Source organism: Balaenoptera physalus (assembly GCF_965194825.1).
Source record: "Balaenoptera physalus genome assembly, chromosome: 17".
NCBI classification, from domain to species: Eukaryota; Metazoa; Chordata; class Mammalia; order Artiodactyla; family Balaenopteridae; genus Balaenoptera; species Balaenoptera physalus.
This window is the reverse complement of record NC_138895.1, coordinates 3,759,941-3,782,686: the sequence shown is the minus strand read 5'-3', so window position 1 is coordinate 3,782,686 and position 22,746 is coordinate 3,759,941. Positions and strand designations below refer to the sequence as shown.

General features: G+C 43.6%; 1 protein-coding gene across 4 annotated transcripts in view; it reads left to right on the top strand.

Annotated features, from left to right (window-relative positions):
- Nucleotides 1–79: 79 nt before the first annotated feature.
- LOC309646578 (transcription elongation factor A protein 1) overlaps nucleotides 80–22,746 on the top strand; it is a 61,115-nt gene continuing 38,448 nt past the window's right edge. The window contains exons 1-9 of one of the 4 annotated variants that reach the window (XM_082433093.1): nucleotides 80–298; nucleotides 1,092–1,123; nucleotides 7,277–7,342; nucleotides 9,174–9,221; nucleotides 11,032–11,102; nucleotides 13,469–13,542; nucleotides 15,659–15,760; nucleotides 17,071–17,247; nucleotides 18,860–20,608. In XM_082433093.1, the coding sequence (XP_082289219.1) occupies nucleotides 230–298; nucleotides 1,092–1,123; nucleotides 7,277–7,342; nucleotides 9,174–9,221; nucleotides 11,032–11,102; nucleotides 13,469–13,542; nucleotides 15,659–15,760; nucleotides 17,071–17,247; nucleotides 18,860–18,913 (693 nt within the window). In that variant the 5' untranslated portion in view covers nucleotides 80–229 and the 3' untranslated portion in view covers nucleotides 18,914–20,608. Of the gene's footprint in view, nucleotides 299–1,091; nucleotides 1,124–3,420; nucleotides 3,579–7,276; nucleotides 7,343–9,173; nucleotides 9,222–11,031; nucleotides 11,103–13,468; nucleotides 13,543–15,658; nucleotides 15,761–17,070; nucleotides 17,248–18,859; nucleotides 20,609–22,746 lie in introns of those variants that run through there. The other 3 variants (XM_082433095.1, XM_082433096.1, XM_082433094.1) reach the window with 3 other exon arrangements.

The following is a 22,746-nucleotide window of genomic DNA, read 5'->3' as shown; positions in this document are numbered from 1 at the left end:
AGCTCGGGCCGCCTTCTGCCGCGGCCAACGCGGCGTCGGGCGGCCGGGCACTGTGACGCGCGGGGCGACCGGCGGGGCGGGGCGGGGGACGGGGCGGCGCGGCGTGGGCGCGCACGCGCCTGAGCGCGCGCCCGTGGGCGGGCAGAACTCGGCGCTCGCACCGCCTTGGGCCGCGGTCCGGCGCCCGCTCCGCCTTCCGCTTCCGACGCGCGGTCGGTGGAGCCGGTGTATGTGCGGCAATAACATGTCGGCCCCACTGCCCGCCATCGTGCCCGCCGTCCGGAAGGCCACCGCCGTGGTGAGTGCGGCGCTGGGGGCCTCGCGAGGGGTCGCGTCGCGGGCCGGTGGGCGGCGGGCCGGGGCTGGGACGGGGCGTGCGGTCCGGGGGGGGTTCGGGCGGGGTGGTGGGCGCCGCCCGGCCGGGCTGTGTGCGGGGGACGCGGGGTCGCGGCGGGAGGGCGGGCGGCCCCGAGGCCCAGCGCCCCCGGCCCCGCATCCCCCGGGCCCTGCGCGCGGATCCGCCCCGGGACCCCGGAGGCACCCGCTTGAGCTGACGGCGCCCCAACTCTAGGTGTCTCTGGAGCACGTTGCTGCCTTGTCTGTGCATGAGGGAGATGCCTTGATTGTGTCACCTTGCACGCCTGTCCTCAGTTAAAGAAGTTTGAAGATTTAGTGTCCTTTTCGATCAGAGGTGCTGTTCCTTAGGAAACTTGTGCGTGAGGATCTCAAACTTACTTTTAGCCGCCGGAAGCTCCCTTTTGGGATGGAGAAATTCTACTGCACGCGTGAGAACTTTCATGGTTTGACCTGAAAGAGACAAAACGATTTTTCTTGGAATGTGATTATTTGCCCAGAAGCCTGTCTAACTGGGACCTCTTTCAGTGCTAAAACCCCACGTTAATTATCTTAGGAGCTGCACGGAGAGACGTTAAGTGCTTTTGCCCCTTACGCGAGGTCTGTAGAGATTGATTAACTTGCTGAAGGTAGTGTTCTGTGATTCCGGCCTCCACCTTAACTGGGGCTCTGGAGTGTGTAACATTCCGCTGGGTTTATTTAGGCATTGCTTACTCACTGTTCTTCTTCCGTTCTAGGTGATTTTCCTTCATGGATTGGGAGACACAGGGTAGGTACCGTTGTTAGTACCCTAATGAAACGGGTCATGCAACTCTACACGAGCAAAGAATTCTAGGATTGTATAAAAATAGATTGATAGTCATATTTCGTACAGTCCAGTCATGAGATAGAATCCTTTCTTTTTTTGAAAACCCCCAGAATTTTCCCCTCATCCTCTTATTCTGTCATTCTTCACCTCCTGTGTCTGGAACATATTAAAACTGCAAACTCCTCCTTGAGTTGCCGTGGGTAGTGGATACCAGCGATGGGAGGCATGTTTGTAGAGATGCAAGTGAGAGCTTTCCAGAAGAGGTAAAATTTCAGAGCAGGTTGAGGAGAACTAGTTGATTTTGATAAGTGAGATAATAGCAATGTGAACATTCTGAATGAGAGCTCCGATGTTCCCTGAAAAGAAAAAAATCAGTTGAAGGGCAGGGGATGCAGCTCAAAGATTTGTTTGGAGGCTTATCAAACACATTCTGTTGTGCTAACTGTAGCCACGTGGCTTATCTTTCACTCAGTCTCGTTCTATATTGAGAGCTTTTTAAAATTTAAATCAGTGGTTATCTGTTTGAAACTTCGATCAAATTGTTGTTATAACATTGTTACAAAATTGAAGAATTGGAGGAAAAGTGAAGATAAATAAATTTTGATAAGATAGCCAAGAAACTATTAAATCTTTGCAAGGAGGCACTGGGCCAGATTAATTCTTAAAAGTGATTCCTAATATCCTTTTATGCCTCCCAAGTAGAGGTACATGACACATGCCTTGCATGGAGATATGGGAAAGGTTATAGGACTGTTTCTGGCCATCAGGTAGTCCTATGAAAAGGACAGACTTACTTTACTATTTATTTATTTATTTTACTAAACAGAGGTTTTAGAAGAGCTCTGTTTTATCACCAAACCCTTCTTGATGCTGAGACCCAGGGAGGATCTTGCTCACCTGTAACTTTCCCAATAAAGAGCTTCAAGGTCTGAAGAATCAGTCCAGGGGTTAAAAGCTTCAGTTGTAGAAAGATTCTCTGTGGTCCCCAGTTTAGCCAGATTCTTTAGACCAAAGTTAAGAGTGAAAGTGATGAAAAAAATGAACAATGTGAGAGATTAGAAACACCAAGAGCAGCCATGACATCTTGACTAAGAATTAAGTTTATATAAAGAATTAGAGGTCTCCAGTTCTGACAGTATTTACTTTGGGGGATGGCACCAAAGAAAGCTGACGCTAGATTGCTTCCATGAGCACATGACGAAATTCAGAACCAGCCGATGTGACAAGTGGCAATTCAATGTTTGAGATACTTTTTGGAGAACTAAAGTTCTTTTGTCAGGTTAACGTAGAGGGTGATGGGGATTAAGCAACTCAGCTATGAAAATGGGCAGCTTTGCCTTTCTTGGTTAAGGTTCTTTTCTGCAGGACCAGCCAAGGTGTGCTGTCTGGTAACTTGGGTCTTGCAGTCTGTGTTCTCATGAAAAGTCTCTGATGGCCAAATAAGATTGGGGGGCCCTGTATAATTCTATATTTTCTCAATTCTAATATGTCATTTCCCCCACATTTTTATGTTACTGAGATGGGTATTCATCTTACGACACGTGTGGTTATTGTGGTGGTGATTTTTTTTTTATTTTTTATAAAAGGCCTTTTTTCAGTGGTGCCACTTAGATTATATCTTAGTGTCTAGGAAATATGATATGGCATATTCTCCTCTAGAAGATTTACTGGGTATACACTAGCATGTTTAAAGCTCTGAAAAGTTCTGCAGGAAACACATCGGACCACAAAATTGTTTCTATGCATAACATGTATAATAAAATGTTAGTTCAAACTATATTGCATAAGATCAGTTTTCCTTACAAAATAAAAACAGCTTGTCTTATGATTATGAAAATGTTACATTTGTCTTGTAAAAAAAAGTCAAATGCAAATATGCTTGAGAAGAGGGTGAAAAACAGTTGAACAACCCAGAGATACATATTTATTTTTGATAGCATTTTAAAACTGTTTTATTTTGAAATGCTTTCAAGTTTATAGACGAGTTGCAAGAATAAAACAGATCCCTCACAACCTTCTACTCAGACTCAGTGATCTCTATCGAATATGTTACTGTGTTTGCCAAAACTTGGGAGAGTAAACTGCCGACGCCATGATTCTTTATTTCCAGACTTCAACATGTATCTCCTAAGAACAAGCAGAGTCTCTTATGTAACCACAGAAAATTACCAAATTCAGGAGATTCAGTGCCATTTAACATTGTTATCCGGTCTAGTCTGTCGCCTAACAGACCTTGGCAGCTGCCCCAGTCGCGTCCTTTGCAGTAGTCCTGTCCTCCGGCGCTTCCATCCCAGCCGCGCTGCCCTGAGCTGCTGCAGCTCTTCAGCCTCTTTTAATCTGGAACATTCCCTCGGCTCTTCTTTGGCGTTCGCGACATGGACGTTTCTGCAGGGATCAGGCTGGTCCCTCCATTTAGGTTTGTTTGACATTTCCTCACGATGACGTTCAGCTTGTGCATTTTTGGTGCGAACACCATGTACATGGTATGGCCTGTTCATTGCATCACGGCAGGAGGCAGGTGGGGCCGTCCGTCCCATTACTGATGCCGACCTGGAGCACGCGATAAAGGTGGTCTCTTTCTTCCTCTGGGTCTCTCTACGGCACCTGTTCTCCCTGTGTAGGTAGAGTGAGTCGTGGGGAGATGCGAATCGTACATCAGACTTTCACCTGGTATTTTTAGCGTCTGTGGATGATTCTTGCTGGAGTAGGTTGTACTGTGATGTGATTTTCTAATTCTGCCACTCCTTTGATGTCTATTAGCTTGCCCCTCCCCACTTGTGTAGTTTGGACTCGTAGATTTACTTCGTGGGTTACATTCCCTCGTTGTTGTTATGTAAAATTTTTAACTACTTCTTTTAAAATAACTTCAAGTTTACATGAAAGTTGCAGAAATAGTATTTAGAGGTCCTTCTACCTGTCACTCAGATTACGCAGTTGTTAACATTTCTTACACACTTGAGAGTAAGTTGCAGACATGTTGCCTCATGACTCCATAGAGCCACTTCAGTGTGTATTTTGTAAGTACAAGGACATGGCCACTTAGCCATGGTGTAACCATCAGTCAGGCCGTTAACATTGATCTGAAGCTACCATCGCATCCATCAGCCCCACTTGCGTTTCTCTGGGTTGACCCAGTGGTGTCCTTCACGGGTCCAGGATCTCAAGTTAGACTGAGCTGTCACGTCTCCTGGGGCTCCTTCAGTCCTGAGCAGTCCATTTTCTTGTCTTCGGTGACCTTGACACTTTTCCCCTATGGGCCAGTTCCTAGGTAGGATGTCCCTCAGTTCGGGTTTATGTGACGTCTCCCTTTTGGCAGAGACACCGCAGAGGTTGCTCTGGTGGTCCTGGGACCACACTGTGTTGATTTTTGTGCCTTTGCTGATGATACTATGTTTCATTATCTGGTTAAGGTAGTGTCTGCCAGGTTTCTCCACAGTAAAATTAATAAATACGATTGCACTTAAAAAGTGTTCTGTGGGGAGATACTTTGATTTTATGAAAATATCTGTTTCTCACCAATTTTTCACCTGTGGATTTAGCACCCATTAACGATTGCTGTCTGGATCTATTATTGTGATGGTTGCCAAATAATGATGTTTTAAAAAATTCCTTCATTCGGTATTTATTCGTTGGCAGTCTACAGTATTATTTTCAATCCTCTCCTTGTTTGACCTCTCAGTAAGATCTGACCCACTTAACCACTTCTGCCTTTGAAACTTTGTTTTGTAAACTTTTACAATCTCGGCCTAGAAAAATCTCACACAGATGGGCAATACAGACCAGCGACGCCTGGAATATATGGAGGGGAGGGAGGGGTTTCCATGAAGAGGGCCCAGCTTTCTCCTTCCCTGCTCCCCTTCGTCAGAGCTGTGCTTTCCGGTGTCACAGTCAGCTGTGAGGGGAGGGGGTGTTCCCGTGCATGAAACATGACTATGGGCGGGGCACCTGGGGGGAGGCAGGTCCCAACCTGCACTGCTGGCCCAGAACTGCCAGAGCCCAAGCCAGCTTTCCGCGGAATTACGAATACGGGAAGGGGGACGGCTAGGAAGAACCCCGTGGTGTTGGGCTGGAATTGAGGAACTAGTGTAATCTCAGACTTTTTAACAAGTTCCCGGACGGTACCACATTTTTGAAAACCACTGGACTGAATGAACTGTTTGAGGCCACACTTCTAGATAGAGACAGAGTTGGGGCTAGAACCCAAGATTCCTACTCGTTTATTATTTACTAAAGTAATTTCCTTTGTTGCTTGTGCTTTTGACTTCACGTCTAAAAAACCATTGCCAAGTCCAAGGTCACAAAGATTTTCGCATGTTTTCTTCTAGGAGTTTTGTAGTTTGATCTCCTGCGTTTAGGTCTTTGCTATATTTTGAGTTAATTTTTGTACATGGTGTGAGGTAGGAGTCTAACTTCATCCTGTTGCATGTGGGTTTCCACTTATTCCAGTTACTTTTGTTGAAAAGACTGTTCCTTCCCCATTGATTTGTTTTGGCACCCTGTTCAGAAATAAACTGACCATAAATGTGAGGGTTTATTTCTGTATTCTTAAATCTATTTCATTGATTTGTATGTCTTTTCAGTGTCACAATCTTTATTACTGTTGCTTTTAGAGTTAGCTTGTCAGTTTCTGCAAAGCCAGCTGTGATTCTTTAGAGATTGCATTGACCATGGATCCATTTGGGGAGCACTTCCATCTTAAGAATATTAAGTCTTCCGGAATGCGGGATGTCCATTATATAGATATTTTTTCATTTCTTTCAACATGTTTTGTACATTTCACACTAAAGTCTCACATACACACACACACACACACACACACACACACACGAACCCACATGGAAACACACATAGGCACATGCATGCACCCATATATAACTTCTAGAATAGTGCCTGGCTCAGTGTCAGTGTTACATAAGTGTTAATGTTCATAATGTTATTAACTTTTCTGTATTTCCTTAACACTTTGGGGGAAGGTGGATTAAAATAGAGAAGTAGTTAATAGAAAAGCATTTAACATTTATTAGAAAAGCATTTAACATTTATTTCAAAACTATTTAATCCAAAAACGTCTTAAGTTACCTTTATTTTACCCTCTAATAGAGGTAATATGTGGAAAGTATCAGGTGTAATGTCAAGTGTAAAGACGCAGGGAGCTGTATGTATGTATAGTATGATCCCACTCTTGTAAAATCTGTGTCTGTTTCTCAAGTGATATGCATGAAAAAAATTGGAAGGAAATACGTAGAAAGATTAACTGTTTATTTCTGGCCAGAAGGATTTTGATGACGTCTCATATTCTGTTTTGAACATATATATGTACATATACGCATAAGGAGAGAATGTTAATTAAAGTTATTTTTTCAACTTCTTTTTCTTTTTTTTTTTGGCTGCATTGGGTCTTCATTGCTGTGCGTGGGCTTTCTCTAGTTGGGGCGAGCGGGGGCTACTCTTCGTTGCGGTGCGTGGGCTTCTCATTGCGGTGGCTTCTCTTGTTGTGGAGCACGGGCTGTAGGCGTGCCGGGCTTCAGTAGTTGCGGCACGTGGGCTCAGTAGTTGTGGCTCACGGGCTCTAGAGCACAGGCTCAGTAGCTGTGGTGCACGGGCTTAGTTGCTCCGCGGCATGTGGGATCTTCCCGGACCAGGGCTCGAACCCGTGTCCCCTGCATTGGCAGGCAGATTCTTAACCACTGTGCCACCAGGGAAGTCCCTAAGGTTGTTGGTTTTAATGGTGTAGTAAGCATGGAGAAATATCAGACAGCTGCTTTACTTTACTTCTCTGAGGATTTTTTCTTCATATAAAATGAATTATATCATCTGTCTTGCCTACTTTGTTAGGCACATTGTTGGGAGGTCATAAAGAGATTAAAAAAATGTATTTTATAAATTATAAAGCCCAGTGAAGTATATGAAAGAGAAAACACTGCTCTTCAGGAATCATGAGAGATCGTTTTTATCCGCAGGTAAAGCTGAAATCATAAGCTTTGGGTTGTTTCTAGGTTGGTAGTGGTCTTTTAAGGGGTTGAAATTTACCCTCACAGATTTACTCTTCTGTTATTAACTTACTGGAATTTAAAGCAGTATCTAATGGCGTTATTCATATGGTTTCTCCACCAGGCATGGGTGGGCAGAAGCCTTTGCAGGTATCAGAAGCTCCCACATCAAATACATCTGCCCGCACGCGTAAGTATTTTCAGTTTTCGGGCTTGGGATTCAGAGTCTGGAGAGGAACAATCGTGATAGCTTTACGTTTCCAGCAAAGCATTTGAATATAATTAATTTTTATCTTTTAAATGTTCAGCTTCAAAATAAAGATTAGTAAGTTCTGTAAAACTAAAATGTGTCCTGGTTACATTGAATATTTTTCTTATCTTTTTTGTTGCGAAATTTAAAATAATGCTTTCTTGGAGATCAGTTGAACTCACAGCCGGAAAAATTTTTGTAGACATACAAGCGCCTGTTAAGTTCTCAGGACATCCACGAGCTATCTCTGAAGGGGATTTACCTGTCAGGTTTGGGAGAAATCTCTACTACCTTGAAAACACGCCTAAACTTGATCAGTTAGAGACAATGTGATGCAGCATGGAAAGAACAGAGACTTTGGAGAGTGTTAGGTTTGGTTTTGAATTCTGAAAACATTTGTGGGTGTCAGAAACTAGTAAGTTTTGAGCAAACTCAGAAAATCACTAAGATGAACAAGTCTTAGGTCAAAGTGTGCTGACAAGCAGTAACCATAGAGAAACAGGTGGGGTGAGATACATGCTGATAGGTTAGTAATTCATCCTCGGAAGTGGTCGTAGCAGCAGAGTCGATAAATGTGAAAGAGGAAAAATATGAGATTACGTAAGAAAACATTCCCTCCTCTTTTTATCCTAAAACGGTTGCTGTGTCCTTATTAATCTGACTCATGCCAGAGACAGAATTCTTTTTTTTTTTTTTGTCTTTATTGGACTATATTGCTTTACAATGGTGTGTTAGTTTAGTCTCTGCTTTATAACAAAGTGAATCAGCTATATGTATACATATATCCCCATATCCCCTCCCTCTTGCATCTCCCTCCCACCCTCCCTATCCCACCCCTCTAGGTGGTCACAAAGCACCGAGCTGATCTCCCTGTGCTATGTGGCTGCTTCCCACTAGCTATCTATTTAACATTTGGTAGTGTATATATGTCCATGCCACTCTCTCACTTTGTCCCAATTTACCCTCCCCACCACCGTGTCCTCAAGTCTGTTCTCTACGTGTGCAAGACAGAATTCTTGATGGTGTTGGAATTTCTGTACACTTATTGGCTCCAAGATTGAATTTAGTTTAAGGCTATTTCCCAACCTAGGGAAGTTTATGTTCTCATGGAAATTTTACTAATATTTTGTGACCTCTAAGGTAGACTTGTTTCATGAGTCAGGAGGATGGTGGTGAGATGTAGTTAAGAGTGTATTTGTTTTTCTTTCCTTTTGTACCTAGCTGCATTCAGGTTGTCCAGCAAGTTTTTCATCACAGAATTGAGTTGGGTAAAATGGACACTTAGGCAAGACTTATATTTCCCTTATTTATTTAGAGGTCTCTTAAACAAGCAGGTACATAGCTAAGAACTAGAAAATAAGCAAAAATGTAATTTGAGCCTATGGGAATTGATGCCACCGTTTCTGTGCAGTAAGTTGCTTGTATCCTTAGCCCCTTAGTCAGAGTCTCAGAAATTTCCATCTGTCTTGGTTACTGTTTTCCTTCTCGTGTCTGGTTTGAAAGTATCAAGTAAAGGTGTTGAAGAAGGGAGATGTGGTTTATTCGCCGAGCTTAGTCCACTCCAGCTGCGGCTCTGTCTTGAGAACCATCTGGAGGGCGCGGAGAACGGGACTGTGCAGGTGTGCGTGCAGTGAGGCAGCTCGTCTGTTCAAACTGTAGCGTTCAGTTTTGTGAGAGCCTCGAGGAATCATCTTCAGTTGATGGAATTTATCAGGTTTTGTACTTCGGTATATTATGCTTATTCTTCCTTTTCTTTTTCTTCCCCATGTAGACCGGTTATGCCTGTAACATTAAATATGAACATGGCCATGCCTTCTTGGTAAGTAAGACTTCACTTATTCAATAAGAACTTTTTACTTATACTTTTTTTTTTTAATCAGAAGTGCTTTTGCATATAGCAATTTTTAATTAATTATTCTTAAGTTGCAAAGTTACATATGTAACCTTTATTCGACTATTTCAGGTTTTATATGTTAGATTTGGGGTAAACTTAAGGAGCTGCACCAACAGGTAGAGAAACAGGAGGGAATGGGTGGAGAGAAATACTGTAGAGAACATCTCTTACTGCTTGATAAACCTTTGTTGATTTCAGTAACCAAACGTGTGGACGTGCCCGCGTGGCATCCACTCTGGTGAAGCCGCGGCCTCTCCACCTCCCACCTTCTTGCCTTCCTGGAGAGCTGGCCAGTTTTTAAGGAAAGCACTTCCTGTTGAGCCCTCTCAAGACATTCATGATGTCAGGCATTCCCTGTGTGCTTTACAGTCGGTTCTTTGTTCTCTGAGCCACTTCCAGACCATGCTTTCTTCCTGCTGCTCTGAGACTCTGCCATCAGGTCTGTTCAAAACTGATGACTTTCACAGCTGATTCCTATTCTCCTTTCCCCTCTAGCTCCTGCCACGTCTTACCTTTCGGGTGACTAGGGGATCCAATGTCAATGACCCATTCACAGCCTTGACCGGCTTGTCACTTCCTGGACTCTCCTCTTCCCGCTGACGTTTTCCTCTCTCAGCTTCAGGCACCCACAGCATCCCCTGGGCTTTGTCGTCTGGAACTGTTCCGTCTCTGAAGGCACTTACTTCAGACCTGATTGTCAAGCGTAGTTGTTCCTCCTGTGAGTTTGCTCCCCCGTCTCTGCGCTGCCTGTTGAGGCCTCGTGGGGACTCCAGCCTGCCGCCACCTTGTCCTCTGCTTGTTCCCACTCACCTCTAACCCACCCTGCACCTTCGTTTTTATCTGCCGGACATTCCTTGGCAACTTTTACAGGTTCCTGCCCACCTTGACCTTTGATTCTTCCACCTTCCCTCTCTGGCAAAATTCCTATCCAGAAGCAAAATTTCTACCTCACGTTGCTCAAGACCATAGCGGAAGCACCCAGCGGGTAGCGAGGTAGTCGGGGCCAAAGGAGGGCCGCCCAGCCTCTGGTCTGAGGTCGCTGCAGTGCGCGGTGACAGGTTTTGCAGAATGTGGATGGAGGTGGCCTGTGTGCAGTAGGTGTGGGCCGCGCGTGCACAGGTGCCGTGGTGAAGTAGCTCTTTCCAGACGGCTGACTTACGACGCACTGGGAGGGAGGTGAGGGGCTGCGGTTTATTCCAAAGACCTTAGGGCTGCGGTTTGAGACTCCTGTGTGGGTGTCAGGTCAGACTAGGTCATTCTTCAGGTGTTTCTACCTTAAAATTATGTGGTACTGTGACTTTTTAATAGAATCTGTATCTAGTTGGTGTGAAGGGAACTTACAGGATGTCACATTCACACATTTAAGTTGACCGTTTGGCCTCCAGAGACAGTTTTTTTTTTGTTTTTTCTTTTTAATATTTATTTATTTATTTTGGCTGTGCCGGGTCTTAGTTGTGGCATGTGGAATCTTTTAGTTGCGGCATGCAGACTTCTTAGTTGCGGCATGTGGGATCTAGTTCCCCGGCCAGGGATCGAACCCGGGCCCCCTGCATTGGGAGCGCGGAGTCTTACCCACTCGACCACCAGGGAAGTCCCCAGAGACAGTTTAATTTGAGTTTAATGTTCTAGAGAATATCTTTGGTTAGCCTTTTTTCTCTAAAATTACCATCTTCTTATCAAGAGTAGATATTCTTAGAATTGAATGATTCTTTTAGAATTTTGCCTTATTTTCCAGGTTTGACATTATTGGGCTTTCACCAGATTCACAGGAAGACGAAACTGGAATTAAACAGGCAGCAGAAAGTGGTAAGTAAGAAAAGTTTTGTAGTAGATTCAGTCGTGGTAGTGTTGTTGATGAAATACTACATAGCTATCTAAACTCAGGTGGCGCTGTCCTTCCTTTCTGATGGCTCACTGTCTTGTTTGACTCGTTAATTATGGTCCGTGAAGGTGAGGTGGATGGGGAGGAACGGCATTTATCAGACTTGAGTGCTGTCGGATGCGTCGTTCTGCTTTGATTGATGTAGGCAAGTGGAGAAAATCGCAGCGTGTTTGATGGCTGTGCCCAGTTATTGTCATTAAAGAGATTTGAAATAAGGACAAAGACAAGGCTACACATGATGTCATGATATATAATGAAAATTGTGGTAATGGTTAGTTTTAGTGAGGGGCCCCTGCTCGAACACTGCCTGCCAGGCGATTCCTGTAAATCGTCTCACTGGGCACTCCTGTAACAGTGTTAGCTCTGCTTTACAGGGTCTCCAGTCACGTCCTCGCTTATGAACATGGTAACCCCGCTTACTTGTGGGGTGAAAGCATAAAGAACGCTGACTTATCGGGAGAAGTCTGGTTTTAGCCCATGCACAGGAGCACGTGTGTCTGACACGTATGTACTGACACATTGACAAGCAGACAGCGCCGTGGCCAGGCCGGCCTCCCTCATGACCTGGGTGGTGACGCGGTGGCCTCGATGCGACAGGCCTGGCTGTGAGGCGTTCGTTACAGACGCGAGGTGATAGGTACCCAGGGAACCCTGCACGGTCTTCCTATTTTTATATTTGTTGGAAATTTTCAAAAATCGTTTAAAAACCAAAAATGGTAGGTAGGTTCCTTTTTAAAAATCTTTTTATTTTTTAGGAGAACTCTTAACTTTAAAACAGGGAAGTTGCATTCAGAACATATTGGATATAAAGGAATGTCAAACCAAGGACACTGACTTTTAGGATCATCAAAAAGTAGATCAAAGCTAGACTCCTAGAGCTAGGATTTTGTCAAAATATAATTGGTGGTAGAGCTCGTGTCGGGTCTGGGGGTGAGTTGTCAGACCCTGGGAACATAGGGAGGGTGGGCCTTGTGGCGTGGACGGTCAGGCCCAGTGGGTTGCAGGGTGAAAGTCCCATCCGTCCCGGGTAGGGTTGGCCCGTGGCATTCTTTGTGTCTGACGTGATGCGTGATTGGAGAGAATCGGGTTGAGACCCAGAGTTAGGAATGAGGGGTGTCTCCATTTGGGGCCGGGAAGATGTGCCCATGAACAAAGAAGAAAGGGCTCGGGGTGCGTCCAGGGCCTGGAATCAGGACCCGTCACTCCACAGCTGACTGCGGTCACCGTACGTGGTTTAACTTTATCTCAGCGCTTGGTGTAACCAGAGGAGTGAAGCCGTGTGAAACGGAGGGGAAGTGGCCCCAGCTCCCTGCCCCTCCCCAGTGCAGGGCTGCTGCTGCCCGCTGCATCTCCTTTCCTGCCCGGGCCCTGCGGTTCCCCCTCAGTAAAGCCTCAGGCTTCTCAGCAAGGCTTTCGCCTCTTTACCCCTCTCCTCTCTTCTAGCCCGTTTTCCCCGCGCTCACCAGGGTACCCCTTGCTTTTCAGGTGATTCTAACTAAGATCTAAATTTATACAGAACGAAAAAAACATTTAATTTGGGCTTTGGGGTTTTTGCAGTGTTCTAATTAAAGCAGGTTTTAGGTTTTTGGTAAAAAGGAAATATAAAGTTGGAAAGTTTCATCTTAAGAAGATGGAACTTACACATATGTCAAAAATGAGAGGAGATAAATTTGTAAAAGGTGCAGTTATCCCCAAAACATAGTATTATAAAGAAAAAGGAAATTCTAGGAGTTAATCAAGTAATACAGTTAATGATGCGTGTCAGAGTATTTTGCAGAAACAAAAGAATTCATTTGATTTTTCTCCCGCGTTGTTTACTGGCTATAGGGAAAAGTATACTGTATCTTTTCTTTTTTTTTTTTTAATAATATAGTGAACTGTTTAAACAACGTCAGGCACAAACCATGTAAACTACTTAACTACCTACGATTTAAAAATAACAGCTTTTAGGTACAAATGCCTATGGTTCATTGAAGAGAGAGAACTGTAAAATGTATGAGCAGAATGGACCGCGGATAAAGGGCTATCCATGTCCATCTGCTGATGAGAGAAAACACTGGTTTACAGATTATGCAACACATCGTTGAACAGTTTAAGTAACAGCTGCAAAATCTGAGTTTTTGAAAATCCATTCTAGTTTTGTATTTTAATAGAGTGCTCCAAGTTTTTCACTTGTTTCGACCTTTAATATACTTTGTGCTTTTCTGTTATTAATTTTTTTCCTATTTAAAGTATATCAATGGGCTTAACTTTGAAAGTATTGGTGATTTAACTTTTATGTTATTTTTAGTAAAAGCTTTGATAGACCAAGAGGTGAAGAATGGCATTCCTTCTAACAGAATTATTTTGGGAGGATTTTCTCAGGTAAGATAAAAGTTTGGGCGATATGTCAGCGTCATCAGTATATTTATCTAGAAGTCTGTAGTTTCAGTCGTTTTTCTATAGAGGAGTCCTGTTTTTAGAAGATGTTATAGAATCTGATATATTACTTACTGTTAATGCTGATTAAGTTTGAATGGACCAGAAATAATGATTGATTAATTAGAGAGTACGTCATGCTCTTTTCCTTTTTTAGTTTTCTCTCTTCAGTGATAGCCTTCACCCTACAGATTATGTCTTGAAAGTCAATTTATTAAGGAAACTGATTGGAACCTGGAATGTATTTTTCTAAAATAACTAGTACACACGCAGTTAGGTCTGAGTTAACACTCTGTACCTCTCTGAACAAAACTCTGCCTAAATGCAGGTGTTAAGTCCCCTTCCCAGGAGAAGACGAGCAGTGGAATAATAAGGTCGAAGAACAGAGAATTCCTTCCCTCTGTTTGTCACAGATTCCCAGCGGTCGAGCCCTGCAGACTTCCCTGTAATCGCGGTGGGGTGAGATCGGGGTAGGGACTCCCACGAAGGGACCCCAGTGCAGGGGCTGCGCCGGCCACTCCCTGACCTCCACTGCATCTGTCCTGGTCCCCGGGTCGGGGGTGCTTCAGCCTCACCCCGTGTTCAGGGACCCCTGAGTGGTTCCCGTTCCTGAGTACATGGTGGTCGTCCTTGGGAGGGGAGCGAAGTCAGTCTCGGTAACACCACTCTGTCCTCTTCCCTCTTCTTGTCGTGTAAGATAAGTTTTGGATAAAAGTATATGATGTTTCTTTTCGGCATCTTTCTTCTCTTTCTGTACTTTTTCTCCTGCCTTCTGTACTTTTTCTACAGTTACATCATACTGAGTTCACATCTTAATTTCAGCTCATCACCTGTTTGCCATGTCACTCACCCCGAACTGCCCTAGCTGCCAGTCTGTAAATCCTCTGGGTCAACAATTTAGCGTCCAGACTGCCTGAATTAGGGCAGTGTCAGAATTATGGAGTCATTTAGAAGTTAGAATTCAGTAGAAACACAGGTCGTTGATATAATACAGTAAAAAGACGTGTTATTGATTTGGTATGTGTCGAAACTCACAGGTAATGTACGTTGTACTACACACTGTGACATAAATATGGGTACAAAAATGAATGGTTCATTCAGACAGGAGTCTGTCTATGAGATTCGTTGATTGTAGTTTGCAGAAACCAACTCCTAACACCTTAGGCAAAAAAAGAGTAAGTTACGAGTCTGGGGTCACATCACGGAGGCCACGGATGAGAATGAAGCAAGGCCCCAGGAGGCACCAGGACTCGGGAAGCCATCGGGGCTGTCTCTCACCTGTTTCTCTGCCCGTCGGCTTCACTCGCCTGTCTGTCTGCAGCTGGCCGTCTGCTGCCTGTGGCTTCTCCCGTTCTTGAGTTTACATGTTATAGTTCCAGCCACACAAAGAGAGACTGACGGTCTCTGAATTTCAGTTTTAAAATCTCTCAGATGAGAAAGAATCTCAGGTCCTCTGGTGGCCCCCGTGAGCCGTGGGCACGGGTCAGCGGGCACGCAGGCCCCAGGATACGGGTGTTGTGAGCCGGCGGCCTGTGCTCCAGAGGTGTCCGCCGCGGGGTCCTTCTCGTGAGTTCTTGTTTTGGAAAGTAATACCAGTTTAAGACCAGATTCGATTTTCTACCTACAACTTTGCCGAGGAGGAGATAGTTACTCTAGGGGACTTCCCTTGTGGTCCACTGCTTAAGACTCCGCGCTCCCACTGCAGGGGGTGTGGGTTGGATCCCTGGTTGGGGAACTAAGATCCCACGTGATGCACGGTGCAGCCAAAACAAAGAAAATAGTAACTGTAAGTTCGGAGCGTCCCTACAGCATTGTCAGGGCAGCAGCGGGCTCTGCCGTTGGCTGGTTGGGCAGTCGCTGTGGTCTCACGACGGTCTTCAGTGTGGAGGGTCAGGTCCTTGCAGACACGGCGGGGTGTGCACATATTCCTACCAGTTTGCCTATTGTACTGGGCATCAGCCACCCACTTTGATGTTTTTATGAATGGTGTTGATAATAAGAATCACTCCCGTTGCTGCCGGCAGAAGTTGTGTCCCACTGACTTTCCCTGTTGTCTTTCCAGGGAGGAGCTTTATCTCTGTACACGGCACTGACCACACAGCAGAAGCTGGCCGGTGTCACCGCTCTCAGCTGCTGGCTGCCCCTGCGGACCTCCTTTCCACAGGTGCCTGGCCCACGCCTGCAGCGCGGCAGCACTGAGCTGAGGGACGGCAGATGATGTTGAGGACACCGTCACGTTGTGATTATTAATAAACTTAATTTTTTAAAGCAGTTTTAGGTTCACAACAAATTGAGCGGCAAGTACAGAAGGTGTCCATATACCCGCGTCCCCGTACACGCACAGCACCCCATCAGCATCCCACAGCACAGGACACATTTGGTATAACCAGTGAACCTACGGTGACACGTTAGTGTCACTCAAAGCCCGTAGTCTACATCAGTCATCCTTTTTTAAAAAGAATTGCCTTAGACTTTTGTGATGTACTATTGCTAGGCTTTATCTGTATACTACACTGTCTTTACCGTGGGTTGCATGGAATAGAATAAGAAATGAGTCCTTAAAAAAAGAAAGGAAGAAAGGGAGGGAGAGGGAAGGAGGAAGGAAGTCTTTATTGTCATAAATTCTATATTTGAAGTCTTTGGTACATTTTAAGATATATATCAAAATTAGGGCTATTTTTTACACATAGAAATGATGTTTTTGAGTGCTCAGTATGTTCATTGCTTGGTAGCAGAATTTTAGTGTAGAATATAATTTCTAAATACTCAACATTATAAAGCAAGATATAGTACACGTGGGGGATATGGACATTATTTTATTTTCAAATTCATCGTTAAACCTAGGGGGTTTTTTTCTTATCACTATATAGTAACCCTTTGGTGTCTTGCACGTAGTAAGTGCTGTTTATTAACTTTCTTATTCAAATCAAATAAGAGGGACTTCCCTGGTGGCACAGTGGTTAAGAATCCGCCTGCCAATGCAGGGGACACGGGTTCGAGCCCTGGTCCGGGAAGACCCCACGTGCCGCGGAGCAGCTAAGCCCGTGCGCTCGCTGCAACTAGAGAAAGCCCGCGTGCAGCAGCAAAGACCCAACGCGGACAAAAATTTAAATTAAGTAATTAATTAATTAATTAAATACACATTCTTAAAAAAAAATTTAAAAATCACATAAGAGCTGCAAAGAACATGACTCAGCTGAAACATACTTCTCGTGTCCGGCCGCCCGAACATACGATTAGGACACAGTGTGTTTCAGGAACTGATTCATTAGGAAGACATACAGTACACGGCAGGGTAATCATATGTCCTATAAAAGTTTAAATAAAGAGATGGGGGGGGTATAAGGATGGGAGGAATTTTATTTCTGTGGCCAAATGTAACCTATAATGTGAGTAAGCACGTGCTGTATGTGCCTAGCGTAATGCTCCACACACCTGAATAAATAATCCTGGTCCTGTTCTGGTTTTTTGCAGGGTCCCATCAGTGGCGTGAATAGAGACATTTCTATTCTTCAGTGCCATGGAGATTTGGATCCTTTGGTTCCCCTCATGTTTGGTTCTCTTACTGCTGAAAGGCTAAAGACATTGGTAAATCCAACCAATGTAACCTTCAAAACCTATGGAGGCATGATGCACAGTTCATGTCAACAGGTGAGTGTTTGGAAGCAGTGATTACAGAGACACGTCTGCAACTGTTTGCATGTGGTATTTTTAAGATAAATAACATTTGACTGCTTGGGGATTTAAAGAAGTTAATTAATGAATTCACATTGAACCATAGGTTAGTAGGACTTAGATCAAAGTTTATGCAACTTAATTCAACAGACATTCACTCATTTCTTATTACATGTAAACACTGTAAATCAAGGACAAATAAAAAACATTTCTCTGTTAAAATCTAAAGTAGATTACTTAAAATGAGAACTTTTAATCGGGAGAAGGATATATGTCCAAGTAACTATATAGAAAGCAGAATGCGATATGTGTCATATTAGAAGTTTTTTAAAGTACTCTGAAAAACTGAGACGGGTGATGGTAAGAATGAGGGTTGTCAGGATAGGTTTGGAGGCTTGCAAAGGACTAGAATAAAAATCAATTGCTAAGCACTGAGACAGTCCAAGTTAACATTTTTTTGCAACTGTCAGCTGGCGAAATCATTTGCTTCGGGACAGAGAAGGCAGGTAGTAATATGACTTATCCAGAAAGACGGGGAACCTGGGATTCTAGGTGTTACTGAGAACATAGTTGAGCCCCTGATGATGCGTTGAATCCGGAAAGGGCGACACGCCGGGTACCCGGAGGGAGGGGCTGAGGGTCCAGAGCAGTGGTTTTCAAAGCACACCCGGCGCCCCCGGAGCTTCACAAACACACAGATGCCAGGACTCCAGACTCGGTGCCTCTGAGTCAGCACATTGAGGCTTCAGGAGCAAACGCAGGCGGCTGTGTGTGTGTGGATGAGACTCTGTTCACCACACTGGAGAACACGGGACGGATGGTTCGGGGCAGGAAGGGACAGGAGGTGGGGCTGGAGGAGGTGGTGTCGCAGGAGCCCCTGGGGACCACACAGCGGGTGAGACAGGCCACCGCCGTGCCGTGCCTTCTTTCCCGAGTGAGGAGGTGATGCGGTTGAAGGTCCTCTGCATGCTCATGTGTGGGTCTAGGAGGCTCAGCTGTGAAATACTAGGGGTGGCAGCAGGAAACGTGTTTGAGGGAAGTGAGAAAGCTGGGCCAGACGCAGGAGGTGTCGAGCAGTTTCCTCTGTGATGGATTCACCTCTGCGTCTCTCCAGGCCTGCCTTGGGGACCTGCTCCCCTCAGCCTCAGCTGGCTGGTTGTGTGTGAATCCTTTTGAAAGGCACAGAGCATTTGGTGCTGTTGATTTAGCATTTCATTCTAATGAGGGAGTGTTAGAAGCTGGGCGCGGACACTTGGTTGACGGCAGTTGTGTACGTGCCAAGTCTTCTCTGCGTGGTTACTGTCAGTTTTAGACCCCCTTCCTCTCCCCCCTCCACCCCCAGTGTTTTATTTTGTTCAAGCAGTGCAAATGCAGACCATTTTCATAGGACGTCATAATACGTGAGAGGGATCATTGAATTACAATAATAATCATCGTAGGAAATGTTTTCTAACTTCTATTGGCGCCTCATTTCTCTTTCACCACTTTTTATGTAATTGTAGTAAAAATGTGGTTTTAGTTGTATTTAGTGGGGATTTAATTTCTGATTTGTGTAACTGCATATTAATAATCTCTTTATTCCAAACAGGAAATGATGGATATCAAGCAGTTCATTGATAAACTCCTACCTCCCATTGATTGACGTCACTAAGAGGCCTTGTGGAGAAGTGCACACCAGCATCATTGTTGTACTCGATCTTGAAACCTCTGATGTTTGCAGTGTTAAAGTGTTTTGCAAATACACACCAATGACACAGACTAAATAAATCTCCTCATGGGAAATTTATGATCTTTTAAGTTTCTATGTATGTATTTGTATAACATGATCCAGCATATATTAGTATTAAAATAGGTGAAGCAGCTAGCTTCTTTCTCTCATATGTAATTCAGCAAAATAATAAAATACTGCAACCAGATTTTTTATTACATCACTTGAAAATTATTAGTATGCTTAATGAAAACTTGTTCAGGTATAAATGAGCAGTTAAGACATAAAAAGTCTATGCATGCTGTGACTTAGACTCTGGACTTATTCCCAAATTACTTAGTCACCATGCAGTATCTGTATTTTTATATATGTGTTCATATGTACTTAATGATTATAATACATAATAAGAATGAGGCGTTATTACATTATTCCTAATAATAGGGATAATGCTTCTAAGTGTCAATAAAGAGAAATATTGCTGTCTTCAATTAATGGCCCTTTTATTTTGGGGACCAGGTTTTTCTTTCCTGAATATAATTTCTATTTAATACTCTTTTTTCCTCCCTAGAAAAGAAATGTGTTCTTTCTTCTTTTTTATCCTTCATAACAGACCAAATATTGCCTACTTGCCATAGACATCTGCTGTCAATACGTGCTGTAATTTGACATTCTTAATCACAGACATGACGGCACTGAAAATGTATTTATACTTGTAGAAAGAAGCCAGACATCCCTTCAAAGTTTCTACACTACTTCTTAAACTGGACCTTTGTCTGCAGTTTAGTCCTGCAGAGTTACTCGAATCTTTAGTCCAGGTAACGAGAAGAATTCTGTGGTTGTATATTTCTGTAATTAACTGAAAGAATAATTAGGTCATATTCTACTATGTTCTGAAATATTTAAGACTGATCTTACAAACTGTAATTTCTAAGATGATTTGTTCTAAGATGATTCTCCTCATAGCATAGCGTTTTAGTTTACTTATTTTGCACATGTTTGAAACCGACTGCTGTAGGAAATGAACAATCCATTTGAAAAATTTGCTTTACTTTTATCTGCCAGTGGACTTATTTGAAATTTTCACTGTAGTCAGAGAGGATCTTTTTAAGTTAGTTTCTGTGCAAACATAAAAGTAGCAATTATTTGATTTTAAATAGATTTTTCAGATTATTGGTTAACATTATTTGAAAACAAGTTTATGGGTAATAAAAGTTAGTCAGAACTCAATACATGTGGTGTAGTTACCACCCAGTTTAATATGTAGCAAAAATGTACGCCTGATACTTCTGAACTGTTGTTAATTTTTCTGCTGTATTCCAACTGACTAGAATACCGTTAGGAATGCACCTTTATAAATGGGCGCTACTTGATGATGGAAATGATTTCGTATGGACAGCATAGGATGTTAATAATGAAGCCATACGTTTATGTCTGGATTTACAGTTTTTAAACAATCATTTACTAAGTCATTTTGCTTTTATCTTGAAGAATATAAACTGTTGTTTCACTTACACAAATCAGCAAGATCTAATTTATGGCAAGAAATATTCCATTGAAATGTGCTCTAACGTGGGAAAATGTAAATCTTGTTCACGGTTTCTATCAATGTGAAATAAAATGTAATTCTGACTTTTCTGTGGCTGGCTCTTTGGAATATTACTTTTAACATCTGGGTTTCCTTGGAATGGCTGTCTGTAAGGAAAAGGAGGAAAGCGACAGTGTAATCCCAGGAACACACACTGAGAGGGAAGTTTGATGGCAGTGTGGCCCCCGCCTGGCTCTTCTCCAGGCGGGGCCCAGGCTTCCTATTCCTCAGTGTTACGAACAAGCTGAACCAATCTTCAGTTTGATTTTCAGTGTTCCTAACCTATTTAAGAAGTTTGGTGTTTCCCTCTGTCTTCACCTTCCATGTAGTAGTCATGGGATTTTTTAAATTAGTGTCACAAATCAGTTATCAAGTAGTTTCTTCTCCGTTTATCTCACTGCTGATTTCTGACTTTCCCCAGTAAGGAATCCCGTCTGTTCTGCCTCTTAAGCAGTCCTTCAGCTTCTGCTTTTGAATAAAGTGACAGCTCACATTTTTGCGAGGCTGCTTGTTCCATTTTGGGGTAGCCCTCGTGGTAAGAGAGTCCTGTACTGTAATGCTGTCTTCAACTTCAGCTCTTTTTTAGATTTATCCTTCTTCACAGCAGCATTGTATTTCACGTGATAATCTTTGATTTCATCATCCTTTTGAAACTCTTGGTTCACAGTCAGATGTGGTCAGAGCGTGGTATTGTTTACGTCTGTCGACAGGTAACGACAGTGTCTATGTATGTGAGTCACTGGGAGGTTTGCCTACTACTGCAGTCCTTCTTATTGCTACTTTTTAGAAGTAGATACGTGATACCCTCCTAACAACATACCATTTTATTCATAAAATTTACTAAAAAGTGAAAATTTGTTTATTTGTGAAGTACTTAATATATTCCAGGCAGGCACTGTACTAAGCATTTTATATCCTTTCCTCATATAATCTTCACATCAACCTTATCTTCATTTTACAGAAGAGGAAACTGATCCCTGGAGAGATGAACTGTTTGCCTGTGGTTACAGAGCTATTATGTGTAAGAGCCAGGGTTCAAAATGATGTGCCTTAATTACTTTGTGGTCCCCTGCCTTGCCCTGTGCCCCTGTGAGGTAATTTAAATGCTTCTAAACATAAATAAATGAATAAATAAATAAATAAATACAACACAAACTTATATTTCATATAATTCAAAACACCTAGAAATGCTAAATAAACTAGGGTAAAAATCAGCTTGCCCTAAAGAAATTGCATCCTGCGGTACCCAGAGAGAACTGAAAAGGGACCTAAAACCCACACAGCACACTTGACTCGGGGTCTCAGAAATAACTCACCGTTATGAAGCTAGCACCCTTTTAAGGGCTGCGCTCTTTGTCACAAGGTGAACTGGAAAAAAGTCTGACTGCCAGGAAGCGATGGGGAAGCTTGTCTGTTCTGGCTTGGGCTCTGAGTGAGAGAGAAGGGAGCTCTTCACTTGAATTTGTTTAACCAGAAGCTTGCCCTCATAGATATTTGGATTTTGAATTTATACTATTAACGTGGCCTGGAAACACATAAGCTTCTAAGTTAATATCAACAATTTCCTTGGGGACTTCCCTGGCAGTGCAGTGGTTAGGCCTCGGCACTTTCACTGCTGGGCTTGGGTTCGATCCCTGGTCGGGGAATTAAGATCCAGCATGCTGCAAGGCGAGGCAAAAAAAAAAAAAAGAATTTCCTCAGACTGGCTCTGCCCCTCGGGCACCTGGAAGAGGCAAACAGATTCTTTTTATTTGTTTATTTATTTAGGCGGGCTTCTCATTGCGGTGACTTATCTTGTTGCAGAGCACGGGCTCGAGGCATGTGGGCTCCGTAGTTGTGGCGCATGGGCTCAGTAGTTGTGGCTCACGGGCTTAGTTGCTCCACAGCACGTGGGATCTTCCCGGACCAGGGCTCGAACCCGTGTCCCCTGCACTGGCAGGCGGATTCTTAACCACTGTGCCACCAGGGAAGTCCCCAAACAGATTCTTTATGGAGAGTGACATTCTGAACCCAGGCTGGTTAATTTAGCCCTGCCAAAAGTGAGCTCAACACCCCCAAAGGATGAAGCCTATGAGAAAACTACCTACACAGGAACAGGAGGTGACACAAAAGGTAAAGGGATCATTGGGCTCTCAGGAACTTTAAGGGGATAGATGGTATGAGAGAGTTAACCAACCAGAGA